The 15,255-nt window shown below is 45.0% G+C and overlaps 1 protein-coding gene across 1 annotated transcript; it reads right to left on the bottom strand.

Annotated features, from left to right (window-relative positions):
• Positions 1 to 2,008: 2,008 nt before the first annotated feature.
• Positions 2,009 to 11,273, bottom strand: LOC110296683 (cation-dependent mannose-6-phosphate receptor). The gene is made up of 7 exons (XM_021165416.1): positions 10,826 to 11,273; positions 7,598 to 7,777; positions 6,568 to 6,734; positions 4,726 to 4,835; positions 4,458 to 4,588; positions 3,526 to 3,652; positions 2,009 to 3,374 (listed from the first exon to the last, which is right to left on the bottom strand). Exons 2-7 carry the CDS (start codon positions 7,774 to 7,776, stop codon positions 3,252 to 3,254), a joined length of 837 nt encoding a protein of 278 aa, XP_021021075.1. The 5' UTR covers position 7,777; positions 10,826 to 11,273; the 3' UTR covers positions 2,009 to 3,251.
• Positions 11,274 to 15,255: the final 3,982 nt, after the last annotated feature.

The following is a 15,255-nucleotide window of genomic DNA, read 5'->3' as shown; positions in this document are numbered from 1 at the left end:
CCCTTGAACGGTTCTTTAGAGTAGTTGTGCATCTGCAAGTGAAGTACAGCTTTAGTTCACTTGTTGAGACAAAGCTTTCCTGTGGCCTGCTGTTTTTGGGACGAGAACTGGCCTCACTGTTGTGCTCTCTCCTCTCAAGGGTCAAGAGGACTCTAGCCGAGGATCAGATAATTCCAGCTATGATGAAGCGCTCTCTCCAACATCTCCTGGGCCACTGTCAGTAAGAGCCGGGCACGGAGAACGTGATCTAGGAAACACCATTACAACACCATCCACGCCAGAGTTACAGGGCATCAATCCCGTGTTCTTGTCCAGTAATCCTAGCCAATGGAGCGTCGAGGAGGTCTACGAGTTTATTGCTTCTCTGCAAGGTACGGGAGGTGGGAGGGGAGTGGGGGTGAGGGTGTGGGGGTTGGCCCTTCAGCAGAACCAGGTCCACATTTCCCCTAGCTCGTCCCACCAGGCTGACGTGTAAGCTGCTGGGCTGTGTCTGGCAGTTTCTGTCCTATAGTGTGGTTTACTAAATCCTCCTCGGCCGACACCATTGATCAGTGTCCATAGTTCTTTGGTTTTTACTTTGAATTAATCATGTTTCTCAGTTGGAGGTTTTGGATAATGTCTGTTTGGTGAGTAACTGAGCACACATGACTTCCAGAGGCTTCCATTAGGAAAGACCTTTCTTGACTTTCTTCAAGGCAGGACTGCCCCCATTAAACACCATTGCTCTTTGGAACTTGTCCCTCTGAGAAAATGTTGGAAAAGCGGTTAATCTTTTTGCCAGTGTTAAACTGTGAGTGTAGTTTTTCTTCATCTCTTAGAGTTTTGAGGTTACTTATTTGATGAACTTGTTACTTGCTTGATGTTCTATGGAGTAGCCAGCAGCTCTTAATTTCACTTGCTTTCAAAGCTTGCCTCAGACCTGTCTACTACTGAACTGAGGACAGCGTGTTGGACTAGCTAGCCATCACTAGGCCTGTTTTAATTTCTTTCCCTCTCCTAATGCTACCATCCGGTTTCCCGTATGTTCCCAACTTTTCCTTGTAGGCTGCCAAGAGATTGCGGAAGAGTTCCGTTCCCAGGAGATTGATGGACAGGCCCTTTTATTACTTAAAGAAGAGCATCTTATGAGTGCCATGAACATCAAACTAGGTCCTGCTCTCAAGATCTGTGCCAAGATCAATGTCCTCAAGGAGACCTAAGTGACCCTCTGCACAATTCAGACTAAGGCAGAAGGCCTGGCTGTTCAGGTTATAACCTGGAAGAGCTGTTCCTTTTGTGTGACCTGTGGGGTTTGGAGGCAGAACTCCAAGGATTGGTTGCTGGTGCTACATGGTGACAGCTTTGATACCGTCTCTGGGTTTCACTTAATAAAAACCTTCTCACTATTCACACCTACCCTAATCCAGTTTTTAGGCAGGCAGACTAGAGACTAGGACTGCTTAGCCTTATCCTGGAGTGGAGTGACTAGCCAGGGTTTCACTTCTCCAAGGAGGAATGTCTTGTATGGTAAGGCAAGGAAATGGATGACATGTAGGTTTGCCTCCCTATGGGAGAGGTCAGCTTTCCTAGCTTATGACAGNAGCAGCAAACCTGGTACTCTCCTGGAGTCTCACTGTGGCTGTAGCTCAGTTTTCTGTTTCATTTTCTCCCTTAATACTGAATATTTCTTCTGCATCCATGGCAGGGTCACCAGCCATCATAGACACTTGGTTGGTATCGGTTTTGCTGCAGGGACGAAGTGTTTGAGTGACACATGTGGCTGTTGCCATTCTTTCTGCACCCCCGCTCCCAACTGTTCCCATCTTCAACCCCCTTTCCCATCCCATCGCTGCTCTGTCCCACAGCTTCACAAAACAGGAGCGTGTGGGGCTGAGGTCAGGACTGTACCTTGGGCACTATTCCTTATACAAAATATTAAATATTTTTTTCCTCAGCAAAAGGATGAAAATTGGCCTCCATTGTCTTACTGCATTATGCTGTGTCTCCTTAGCACAAATGACAAAGCCAGCGTGTTTTTTATGTTTTTTAATTATTGTGTTTTTGTACAAAAGTGGTATATTATTTTTCATTGAAAACACAGGGGTTAGGATGCAAACGACAAAGGAGAAGCTTTTTTAAAAAATAACATCATTTTTCTTGTATAGAAAGAAACAAAATTTCCACTGCCATTGCAAGGGTATTGAGAAGTAGGAATGACTTCATTCATTTTCTCTAAAAGTAACGAATGGCCCTGCCTTTCCCACATCTCCTGTGTTCAGATTAACTGTGTTGTTAACGTAGTGGCCTAGGCGTTCACTATTATAGAGATCAGCCTGCGATTCTGGGCAGATGGCCTAAACAGAAAGAAATAGAGGACTAAAAACCTTTTCCCATAGATAAGTGGGTCAGACACTTCCCTGAGCCAGCAGGAGAGACAGGTGCAGCAGTGTCCCCACCCAAAGCAAAGACCTGCAGAGCCTCCATATCCACTTCTGCTTCCATTCCCTTCCTTTAAGATTGGGGAAAGTATAAAAAGCCAAACTACAGATCTGTGAGAAAAGTGCAACTCAGATTTACAAGTACCAGTAGAGGGATATGAGGAAGAACAAGGCTGGCCACTGAGACTACCACAAGGTGACACACAGGGTCTGTTTACTTTAGAAAAGGACTACTTGATTAGGCATTTGGGTTACGTATGGACTTATAAACCATGGCCCAGGGTCCAATTCAAACTATCAAGCCACTTAAAGACCTATACACAACGTGATGGCGCCTTAGAGTCCTGTAGTTGGGAAATTTCACATTTTTTTTTTTCCCTGTCCTCATCCCACACAAGGGACAATCAGGTGACTGATTTCAGGCTCAAAGCAAATGGGAGTATTTGGGTTACAGCCAGGCAAGCACTGCAGAACAACTGGAGGCAACCAAAGGTACAAGTAATCTTTGCTTTGTTAATTAGAGTATCCAGTGTTTTAACTTCTAAAAATGTGTACAGCCAGGGCTCATGGCTTTCTGCCTATTTAGCTGTCCTTGCTCTTCCTGGGGTGCAGGAGTCTGCCCCACAGGCCCTATGTCTGTCTGCCTTCCACTCTACTTGTGCAGAGGAGAAACAATAGGAAGGAGCAAAGAGAGGCAGGTTAGGGTCAAATCAAAAGCCAACTGGAAAGCAAGAATATTAACGGCAAGGTGAGAGACGGGAGACCGGCTTGAGAAGTCTGGCTGAGTATGCTTTGGTTTGGGGACTGAAGAGGTGGCTAGACATTAAAGTGCAATCACATTGGTAGCAGATGATCATCCCTTTCTTCCGACTCCTCCCCCAGCTGGTCATCCCCCACTCCACGATATGCTGCAGGCACATTGCGGGGTTTGGAACGGCACACAAAGTCACAACCATCCTGGAAGNAAAAAGCAAAGGAAAGATAATCTTGATTATCTATTTCAGAGTGAAACAGATGATATGGTTTCAAACTGACGTTCCCCCCAAAGCCCCCTCCCCAGAGAACACCCAAAATCCAAGGCTTAGCCCAAATTAACTTCGCTACTTACAGCTACTAGGTTGCCAAGATCCTGCCAGAAGGCCAGATGAGGAAACTGCTCCATTCCCTTGGCCCCCACTACCAGTCTCTGGTATAAGAAACCCCCAATGATATAGACAGCAACCAACGATGCAAATCTAGACAGGAAGAGAAATACTTAAAACTTATTTTAATCCCGAAGTGGCACCACATACTTCGAAGAGCATTGAGAAGGCCAAGGCTCGATTTTAGCTGTTTTCTAAGTAGCAGTGAGAAGCTAAGGCTAGACTGTACATTCATCTTTAGCTGTTTCCTAAGCTATACTCTAAACAAACAGGGCTGGTAGCTCCTCAGAAAAACCGCTTACGAGTGCTGTGTCCAACACCTAGAAGAGGGGGCAGGAACTTAGTATGTGACTCAAATAGTCATGGATCACTATTAAACAGGCTGCTGCTTTATACAAGCTCTGCTGATGTGATACAGTGCTGCAAAGTGTCCAGCCTTCTCCTGAGAGGAAGCTTAACCAAATGCCTTTACTTTAATCCAGTACTTGGGAAGCAGAGGCCAGCTAAGTCTACATAGCCAGGTTAGCTAGAACTACACAGGGAGACATGCTATATAAACAAAACTCCAGATGCAAATCATTTATTGGGACTAAACCATTTTTTAAGAAGCCAGGTCTGATCAGGTACATCTTTAATATCAGCTCATGGAAGACAGAAATTCTTCTGAGTTTGAGGCCAGCTATAGCTACATATAAGACTGTCTTCAAAAATGTTTTATATTTTTTTTACTACTGTCAGGGATTGAACACAGGACCTTGTACATACTGATCAAGCACTCAACCACCAAGCTATACTCCCTAGCTTAATTTCTTTGAACGTGTACAGTCATATCAGTGAGTCATCTCTAATTTAGTGTATGTCAGCACACGCAGCTACTGAGAGGGTACAAAGTACTCACATGACAAGTAAGATCGAGCCCACACTGAGGTGTGAGACCTCTGGTGAACAGGCCAGGCTGCTATCCATCTCAAAGAGGTAGAAGCAATCCTGGACTTTGCCTCGTTCCTCAGACACTGGGTTAAAATTAGCCTGATGATGAGAGGACCAAACAGTAATTATGTATGTCTTCTTTCAACTTGCATCCAAAAAACAAGGCTGCCCCTGATAAATGCATAAAGCCCAACCATTTGCTGTTCCTGGTCCCAGGCTGTCCCAGGACACCTTACCGCTAGTGTGTGCCGATTGCAGGAGATCATCACCACTGCACGGCGCTGCTCTTTGCCACAGTGGTTGTCATATTCATCGCCCCCTTTATATATCAGCATGATCCAGTTACCTGAGGAGGGACAAGAACAATGAAGAGCACTATGGAGAGCAGGGAAAGCAGAGGCAACAGTGGGTAGCAGGATGGAGTGGAATAAGCTACTGGAACCGTTTTTAGTTAATGATAATTGATACGATCTGTTTATCTGAATGCTAAACTAAAATCTTTCTTTTTTAAAAGACGAATCTTGCTATGTAGCTCTGGCTGGCCTTAATTCACTATGTAGACCAGGCTGGCCTCCAACTTGTGATCTTCCTGCCTCTGCCTCCCAAGTTTTGAGGTCACAGACATGAGCCTCCTTACCTGGCCTTAAAACTTGTTCTTAAGAAAACTTTTGTTCCCTTGTTTTAAGAGAGCAGTGACCAGATACGTAAGGTTGACCTTATTCCTTTCTATACTAAAGGTAGTCGAGAGACTGTAAAGACAGTTTCTACGCAAGCTTTTAACACTGATGTGCATTTTCTCAACACAATGCAAACAAGAGGGGATTTCACAAGATTGCCAGGCAGCAGGGCGACGGCCAAGTATTTATTTACTATGATTAACATTCTTTGTAAAATACTGTTTGACTGACAACCAGTAAGGATTCTTTCGACTTTGCGTATGAGAAAACAAGGTTTTAAGATTAGTGAGCTGGCGTCTTAAAGCTGTCTGTGGTGGTCTGCATAAGAGTGGCTAAGTCACTATGGCGTGNAACTGTCTGAAAGGATTGTAAAGATTAGGAGGTGTGGCCTTTTGGAGGAAGTATGTCACTGGGGTGGGCTTTGAGGTTTCAAAAACCCATGCAAGGCCCAGAGTCTTTCCCCATCTTTTTACGCAGATCAGGATGTAGAGCTCTGAGCTACTACTTCTCCAGCACCATGTGTACCTGTGTACTGCCATGCTCCCTTTGTGGTGATAGTGCACTAACCTCTGAAAATGTAAGCCTCCAATGAAATGCTTTCTTTCTCTTGATCATGGTGTCTGTTTACAGCAAGAGAACAGTGTCTGAAACACCATCGCACTAGGAGAGAGTCTGGGTCAAGAACTTGCTTTATTATTTACATAGTCAATATCTACACTGGAGAATTGATCTGTTATGGGAAGACATCAGACCACAGGTGCTCCCCTCCAGCATATACTTTCATGACATTTGAAAATTACAGCTGTTAGTACAAGTAGGCAGAGGGTCTCCCCCCCCCCTTAAATAGACTTACTGGTTTGCACAAAAAAAGTTATCTTAAAATTCAATAGTGGTTAATTTGATGAGAAATGGCAGTGGCTGGTATGGAACTGGTTAAGTATTTGGGTGACTAGCAGGGACTCCAGACTATGTAAAATTCTGGCTAGGGTCAATCATGCTCAGTCATTCATATTCATATTTGCTTTTCCATCCTTTTCTTCTGTCTTCCTTTTTTGTGGNATTAAGGATCAACGTCAGAACTTTGTGCATATGGGCAAATGCTCTACTTTGAACTGTTATGTCCAATCTTATATTCTCTTTATCAAAGTTTTGCACTGTCTTCAAACACAGAGGTGCCCTGAGCAGCTCTGAACTGGGCACTGTGAGTTACAGTCTAGACCAACTCCATCAAGCATGGCATACAGAAAGCTGGAGAAGGCCAACGCATACAGGATTATTGGAGGGCTGAGTTACAGTCTAGACCAACTCCATCAAGCATGGCATACAGAAAGCTGGAGAAGGCCAACGCATACAGGATTATTGGAGGGCTGACTTGGGATTAGTCAGCAGGAAATATCTTACTTCCATTGAAGATGTGAGTCTCNTTGATTCTCCCAACCACTGTCTCCTTGTCATTGCTTTTGTTGATCTGGACCAGGCCTGCTCCAGAGGAGTGGTTGCTAGCTTCCCGGCATACTCTGAATATGTAGCTGTATGTGTCCGAGCCCTGGCCCACAGTGCTCTCAAAACTATACAAGAAAAGGAGGAAGAGAAAAAGAACAGGATTACTAGTTACCATGCTCANGAAAGAACAGTCTCCCTCCTCCTATCAAAGGCATAACAACTATTGAATTATGAGTTATTTGTGGCCCCATGGACTGTCCTACTTGTTGATAATAGGTTCAAATATACCATCCAAGACAGCAATACATTCTAGAATACCCATTCTAGCTACATAAAAGTGTTAGCTGTTTCCCCACAGCAAGGGTTTGTTTGTTTTCATGGGATCGTCATATGTTTAAAGATCATTTTCATGTTTAGCTGAAGATTCCCTGACACAGATGAAGACATACTTAGACATACATATGTTTAAATGTGTCTGTTTGATGTTTTTAAAGTCTTATATGAAGCCATCAAGTAATGTTCCAATTTCTACAAGCTGGTGTTTTAGACCTTGTCTTTAGAAACTGATACTTTTCTGTGAAAGAGAAGAAAAACATACATAGTATCATGGCTGTGAACTTGGTATCAAAGAAGGGGATGTATTACAGCCAAATAAAACTAATAGTTGCTAAAGTTCACATTAGAGCCTGTACCATTCATGTACCCCTTCCACATTAAAGCTGAAGTATACTCATGAAAGAGAAAAGACCCTTAGATAGTTTCTTCCCTCTCAGGTTCTTTTTTTTTTTTTTTAAAGATTTATTTATTATATGTAAGTATACTGCAGCTGTTTTCAGACACCCCAGAAGAGGGAGTCAGATCTCATTACAGATGGTTGTGAGCCACCATGTGGTAGCTGGGATTTGAACTCAGGACCTTTGGAAGAGCAGTCATTGCTCTTAACCCGCTGAGCCATCTCTCCAGCCCCCCATCAGGTTCTTTCCTTTACCTTTTGTTAAACAGTGGCCGTAACCTCTCCAGGAGAGCCACCTCGTTCTTTGACTCCTTATCCTTCTCTCCCACCAGGTCACACGATTTTTCTTCTATCTGCCAGGATTCTCTCACAGCCACAGCCAGGAGTAGTAACAATACCAGTTCAGTCCTCCAGCAGCCAGAGAAGGGGAACATTCTTTTGGAAGAGTGTGTTGAAGGTGAAGGCAGGATCAGGAGAGAAAGAAAACAGATCAGTCACACAACTGTGCAAAAAATAATGGCATTTTGACACTCAAAAAGCATGACTGCTCCAAAACAAACGGGGGCTCCGTGTAGAGCCAAAGGTCTTTAATCTCTATACTCAGAGGCAGATGTAGATGGACCTTTGTGAATTTGAGGCCAGCAAGAGATACTTGGTGAGACACCCTGTCTCAAATACCTCTAAAAACCAAAACCCAGGGAAACAAATGGGGGAGAGGGGATGTTAAGAGGAAGAAAATATAAGCCAGGGTACATCCATCTTTGTATTGTTACTGTTTGATGAATTTATGTTGTAGTATCCCATTTTTCAAAGTCAAATACTAGTTTATAAATAAAGCCTAAGTCAGTGGCCTTCCCTGGAACATCCCATCATGGTTTACACAGATCCTAGCTTGAAGTTATTATGAAAGATGTAAGGAAGAGAGAGAAGCTTGACTTTGCTGGGCCCTAACATATCAGTAGGGAACATCCAACAATCTTTCTTCAGTCACTGGAAGCATGTGGAATGTGGGTGAAGCAGCCATAGTACCTTAGCTCACCTCAATTACTTATGTGGCATTTCTCTGGGGGAAAAAAAAAATCACCCAATCACAGAAGAAAACTCACTGGGTCAAAGGAGTGACCAGAAGTCTTCCGAAATCTACCTTGCCCCTCCAAGTCACAAATCTTAAGGCCAGCTAAACTTTCAGTGAGATGGCTGTTCTGAGTTCACTTTCTGTTTGTATTATTCTAACAGGCCCATCCAAACTATGGCCCATGGGACACATATATCCCCTGATACCCGTGAATGCAGCCCAACATATTCGTGGATGACAATGTCCTATTTCAATGTTGAAAAGCTGGCTACCTTCATAGTTAGGCCATAGTGACTGATGCTTGCACGAGGCTTCTACTAGTATCTATTACTAACCCTTCAGGCCATTGACATTGTTAATTTTATAATGGTTTCACTCTTTTTTTTGACAGTTAACTCTTCCAGACATTCTCCACAAGAAAGTGAAAGCTCTAACCCTGTGCTCTAAATTCATTTCCCTTTCTCCCTGAAAGGTACATCTGAGTTTCTATTTCCCATATGCAGGGAGGGTAACACACTTACCCATACCCCCCCCCCCCCATCAACTCACCAATACAAACAAGGCATTTATTTCCACCCAGTAATCACACGTAGCCAAGAAGTCAAAGGCACTCCTAACACATTTCAGATAGGACACTACAGAACATATGCAGCAGAGTGACAGCCTTCAGCCAGGCACTCCCTGAAATGCTAACAGACATTAACTAGTCAATCCTCTCCAAACCATGTATTAAACTTAACGGTCTCTATTTCACAAGTAAAAACTACAGGACAAACAGAACAAATGCCACTGACACAGCTAATGGAGTAAGACAGATGGCTCCAGAGTCATCTATCCAGAAGGGAGCCAACGCAGAGCCGCCTTTCTCGTTTTTAAAACAGACCAGGAAGGAGAAGTTGCTCTACCTCCCAGTTAACTGTAGTATAACAAGGAGCCCAGGTTTAAGCTCTCCCCTCCCCTGAGCTCAGCTGTTGCTCAACCGGTCACCTCACCTAGTGCTCCTCTGTTAACCTACTCGGTGCCATTTTCCGCAAGTTCTCTCAGGATTTAATTTAAAAAAGTANCATTCTGGGCTCTGAGGCGCTTGCTCCCCAGGACATATCCTGGAGGGATGCTCTCACAGAATGAATGCTGTGCACTCTGGCCTCCAAGTTAGTTCCTCATTTGTTAACTGTTGCTGCTTTCTCTTCCCAAATTAGGGCAAAGAATTTCACAAAATTGGGACAGGATGAAAAATTAAAACAAGCCACGATAGGCACTGGGTGAGCGGAACTGTNTGTCATTTGCTTAAACGTTCAAAAAGTTAGAAGAATAACTTTACACTCCTCCCAGCTTANGATCTGAGTCTAATTTTGAGCTGCTCCTCCTTGATTCAGTGTGGTGTATGTTTGAAATGCTATGCCTGCATTGTGTTAGTTACACAGCCTAGAAAAGATAAGGGGTCTGACGCTTATAGTTGCTCACTGAGTTACTTGTCCTAGGCTACACAAATATTAAATTAACCTGGATGACTTAATGACATGAAGGCATCTGTGGTCAAACTTCTGATAAATACGGGCCCAAATAGAGAGCAGGATAAAACTGAAAGCTGGGCAGTTCCTATTTAGCATGGTCCAAAGAGATCCTCAGAGTGCAAGCATTTATAACTCTCAGACGCTGTAAAACAGGATCTTAGGCTCTTGAGAATTCCCCTTTCTTATTCTATGGAGACAGATCTAGTGGCAATGCTGAAACATTCTCTATAGGACGGCGAGTGACTAAGTTAGGGGTTGGGAAACTGCTAACCTCTCAGCCCTGAACGCACTTTTCCACTCATGGCCGTTTTCCATTTTCTAACGGAGGGCTTTATTTTCTTTCTCCTGGTTCATTGCAGCCAACACGTTTAAGATCAGTCTCAACTGGCAGAAAGGCCCGAGGTTTAAAGTGCCCCAAGGAGGCAGTTCTGTGCTTCAAAGTCTCCACAGAAACACAAGACACTCCTGTCACTCTTTTCCACATCATGCTAACAGACCTTCCTCGAACTTCTTCCAGGAGTCTGGAAATTCTCGCCTTTCATCTACTCAAAGTCATACCTTACCCCCAAATGACGCCANGACGCCACTTTACTCCCACGATACAGGTCAAAATTCTCCCTACAAGCATCCAGTTAACACTTCACACATGGGCACTTTCCTTTTCCCACCTTCAAAACACCTCAAATCCCTCTCTGATCTTGGAACTCCTCTTCCTCACTCCTAGAAGTCTGGCGTTCTCCATTCTCATGCCTTTTGCCTCAAGTCCTCCCTAGGGCTCCCCAGCAGGATCTCCAGCCAGAACCATGGCCAAGCGAGAGTCCTGGTCTGCACCTCCTTCAGTACAGAGGTGTGCAAGGACCCCCAGCCCGCTTCCTCCACGCCCCCAACACTCACGTGTCACGGGAAAACAGAGCAACCGCGGCTCAGAAGCCCCCAAGAATGTGTCTCTGAGGTTGGAAGACGCGTGCGGAGATCAGGGGTGCGGGGGCGCAGACCCCAGTCCCTCGATTCCTCTCTGAAGCCAGCGCTCCCCTAGGCGCCGCGANGCGCCCCGCTCCAGAAGCCGGAAACAGGAAGCAGCGAGAGCCTGCTGAGCAACTGCTCCTCCCACTAGACTCCGCGGCATGTGACCGCAGAACCTTCGTTCCCTGGTCTCTCTTCTGGACGCTGATTGGTCAGCAGCCTAGTTCGCTGTTCCCCTGGTCCCATCAACTCCAATCACTCGGAGATTGTCAAGATCAGTTTCTTCTTTTCGGGTCGCCTTTCTACCAATGAGGTTCGAGCTCCGCCTCCAGGGACTCTGGGCGGGCGCTCCCCATTCACGCGGGGTCATGCGCCAGGTGTCCCAATAGGTCCGATTAAAGACAGTACGTGAGGGCGATCTGTGGAACTACGGAGAGTGTCGCTTCCTGGGCTTGCTGGGAGTTGTAGTTCCCTCGCCCGACGCTCTCTGGGAGTTGTAGTTTCTAGGACTCTTCTGCTACCTTGGTGGCCTCTGTGCGGCGCTGTTTAGCCATCAGTGGGCTGGGATCACTCCTGGCTTGCAGTTCACTCTGCTACCCAGACAGTGGAATGTTAGGTCCTGCCTGTNTTGATTTTCTTTGTTCAGAATTTTCTAATTCTTTCGGGACATAGCTATTGTTACTGTTACCTCGGCAATGAATTTTCCTATTGTGGCATCTTGCTAGATAAGCATACTGTCAAAGGCATATATCAAAGGCNCCTGCCCTATGTGTGCCGGCCCTCTAGCCTGNACTTCAGTTTGGGGGGACCCGTGTCTTTGTGCCTTTGGCAAGGTCATTTGAAGACTCTTTGGATTTATTATCCACTGTCTCAAGCCCTAGTTGTTCTTAGAGCTTGGTTTGAAACAATTGCGGCTTCCTGGATTCGCACTCCAGGTTACTCATTTCTTCCTCTGAAGTTTCTTTTGGCTTTAGCTACTCATGCCCCTTTTACTCTCACGTGCTTTTGCATGCACCTCCCTCACTCTGCTTAGATAGGGATTCATGTCAGAGGTAGAACTGTGTCTAAACTGCTAACACCGTAGTGTCCTATACTTTTTAAAAAAGTTAACTTAAAAGTTTTAATACATTTTAATTAAAGTATAATTACTTCCACTTCCTCTGATTCTTTCCTTCTTCCATTTCTTCCGAAGGCCCCTTCACCTAGCTCGCCCCATGTCCCCAACTCAGACTGATGGTCTCATCTTCTTTAATTGTTATAGTTACAAATATTTGCATAGATACACTACAACCTGCTGAATCTGTTTATGTTTGTATGTACATGATTTCAAGGATGATCACTTTGTATGGCATAGCCTCACTTCTCTGTTAGCATATTGATATCGCTATTGTTTAGATCTTGTTTTTGCGACCATTTCTATGAGACTGTTTCACACTAGACATCCTGGTATTGCAGCTCTTACAGTTTTTTCAGCCCCCCCTCTTTTTTTTTTTTTTTTAATGTGTCCTGAGTCATAGATGCAGGAGCTGTGATGTAGAGGTATCCATCAACATATGAGGGACATCTACTGTACCTTTATGGATTTCTTACTATGCTGGCCATTGCGATTTATAGGTACCACAGCTGGGTAGGACTATTAATTGCCCCTCCTCTGGCACCTTGTAGAGTATTTTCTGGTACCTTGGAAGCTATACTGCAGGAATGAGGCTTTCAGGTTAGATCGAGCTCATATAGTCTGAGCCCTGTATCCTAGATGTGCTGTGTCCTCAGCAAGAGGTGTTTACCTTTGACCTCTGAGAGGCAACCGAGGGCAGCAGCCATTGTTTATATTGTTTTGAGGGTCACTTGAATGGCCCTGACCAATCATTCTAGAGACATCGCATGCTTTCCATTGGGGGTTTTGTTAGTCTGTGGTTCTTGTGGGAAGTATGTTCAGCCCAAGTGGCATAACTTTCATATATATAGTGTGATATATGTATATATATTATNTGTGAATGTGTGTGTGTGCATTGTGTATAATTTTAGGTAAATATTAAATAATAAGATTACATGAGGGTTTATCAAAAAGCCTTGGTGTTATTTGTCCCTCCTCCTTCTGTGCTGCCCTCCTTTCCCTCTGGTTTCATAGTTTGCATCATAGAGTGCATAGTAGCAGTTCTTGTCTGGCAGCATCTTGACAACAGTGGTGTAGGGGTTGTCCACAGTCTGCCCCACATCTCCTGCCAGGATCTCCTTGCCTTCCTCCAAGATGATGTTCTTCTTGCCCTCACTCAGGCAAAAGAGCACTNCCTTCTTGCGCTTCTTCACTTCTGGTGTTGAAGACTTGCGAACTTTCACGTCATTGAACACCTTGAAGANAGCCACAGCAGAGGCCATGGTTCCGGAAATGAATGGAAGACAGAAAGAGCTGCTGAAGACCTGAGCTCCTGCAGCTGCCCGGATCTGGCTGAACCTGATTTCTGTGTTGTTGCTTGTTTTGATTTTACTTTTCAAGACAGGTTTCCCGGCCTGGCGTGGTGGCNCATGCCTTTAATTCCAGCACTCGGGAGGCAGAGGCAGGCAGATTTCTGAGTTAGAGGCCAGCCTGGTCTACAAAGTGAGTTCCAGGACAGCCAGGGCTATACAGAGAAACCCTGTCTCAAAAACCAAAACCAAAACCAAAAAAAGACACGGTTTCCTTATGTAGCTTTTGCCGTCTTGGAACTCACTCTGTAGTAGATCAGGCTGGCCTCAAACTCATAGATAACTGCCTGCCTCTGCCTCTCAAATACTGGGATTAAAGGCATGCATTATAAACAGCCACATTCCTCCCCTTCTTTCCACTTCTATCTCCCGAAATGTTCCTTGAGGCAGGGGTTGACAAAGATGTCCCACTTGTTACTGAGCATTCAGTCACTTATTCGGTCTTAGCATTTGGAAGCATTCCGAGTCTCTGCATTGACCTCTGCCACCTGCAACGGGAAGCTTCTTTCACTAAGGTTGGGAACAGCTCAGATCTATGAATCGAAACATAAATAGTTAGAAGGCAGTTTGGCAGCGCTACCATTTAGCAAAACAATATCATCCGATTCTCCCCTGCGGCCTATTCTTTTTCCAGCCTGGGGTTTCCGTACAGACGTCAATATCCTCCTGTAGGAAGTCCTCAGATCCAGTCAAGAGAGCAGTTGTTACACCAGTCATCAGTTTTGTCGCTAGGGGCGCTGTTGTATAGTGTGTTCCTTAGATTTGTAACTTTTTCTTCAAATGGAAACATTTCTTCCAGGAGGTACTGGACGGGGCCTCAGGAGGGAAGCAGACGGTCACATGTACTAAATAACACAAGCTTGGAAGATTCACTGGGGCTCATTTCAACAGTAAAGAAGAGAGTAGAGAGCTGCTGCGGTGGAGACTCTGACCGCCCAAACCAAGGTCAGAAAGAGACAAGTAGGTAGAGAGTTCTGGGCTTTAGTTTTCAGGAGTCATCACCTATGTTGGGGTAGGCTTTCTGATGACACGGCTGCCTTTGAATCACCCCTACTCCTTGTAAGGGACCCCTCTCCCACATTCCTGCTAGTAACCCTCATTGGTTCACCATATTGGACCTCGGTGCCAGTACTTACATGGGTCTTCCAACAGGCTCCCTTTCTGGGGTGAGCCAATGTGTATGTGTGTCGTGACTGCTCAGGAAAAGTCTGTCATGCATCATGAACCCGTTGGCACATCTCGCCTGCTAGATCAGTAAGTAGTTCAGCATGCAGGGCCCAGAGCTGAGGGAAATCAAGGATCAATTTCCCTCATCAGGATGCAGAGCGCCTTCCAGCATTATGAATGCTAGCCAGCAGGCGGCGCCTGCTCAGTTCAAGATCAAGTTCTTGGTATCTTGCTAAGTGTGAGGCCTCTTCTTTCCTAATAGAGTCTTACCCANTTAGTTATGGTGAGCATCCGAGAGCAATAATAACCTACATTGTATTAGGTGCCTCTGGAGCCCTACTGACNGATAACCCATAGGCAANCAACTCATGCCTGNCATCAACATTTTAATTTCAGAACTCATGTCTTCTAAAGGAAGCATTGCCCACCACAGAGGGCACATCTGTTCAAACTCCTTTAAATATATGTTTTTAATTAGCTTACCAACTACTGGGGTTTTATAAGCCTCAGTATACATCCTGAGTTTTGGTCTATCCCTCCCCACCCCTCCTTTCTCTATCCCATTGTCTCATCTGTTTTTAAATGTTTAGCTCCCAGGGTTCCCACCGGCTTTGTTGATTACTTCCAGTTCCACTTCAGAAATCTGGCTTCTAGGCATTGTCTGAAGGAGCATTGGGCTGCACAGAGGGGATCGTGTTGGTAACAGGATCCCGAGTGAGCAGGTTGGGTGG

Source organism: Mus caroli, chromosome 6 (assembly GCF_900094665.2).
Source record: "Mus caroli chromosome 6, CAROLI_EIJ_v1.1, whole genome shotgun sequence".
NCBI classification, from domain to species: domain Eukaryota; kingdom Metazoa; phylum Chordata; class Mammalia; order Rodentia; family Muridae; genus Mus; species Mus caroli.
The sequence above is the reverse complement of the archived record's forward strand: the minus strand, read 5'-3'. Positions and strand labels throughout refer to the sequence as shown.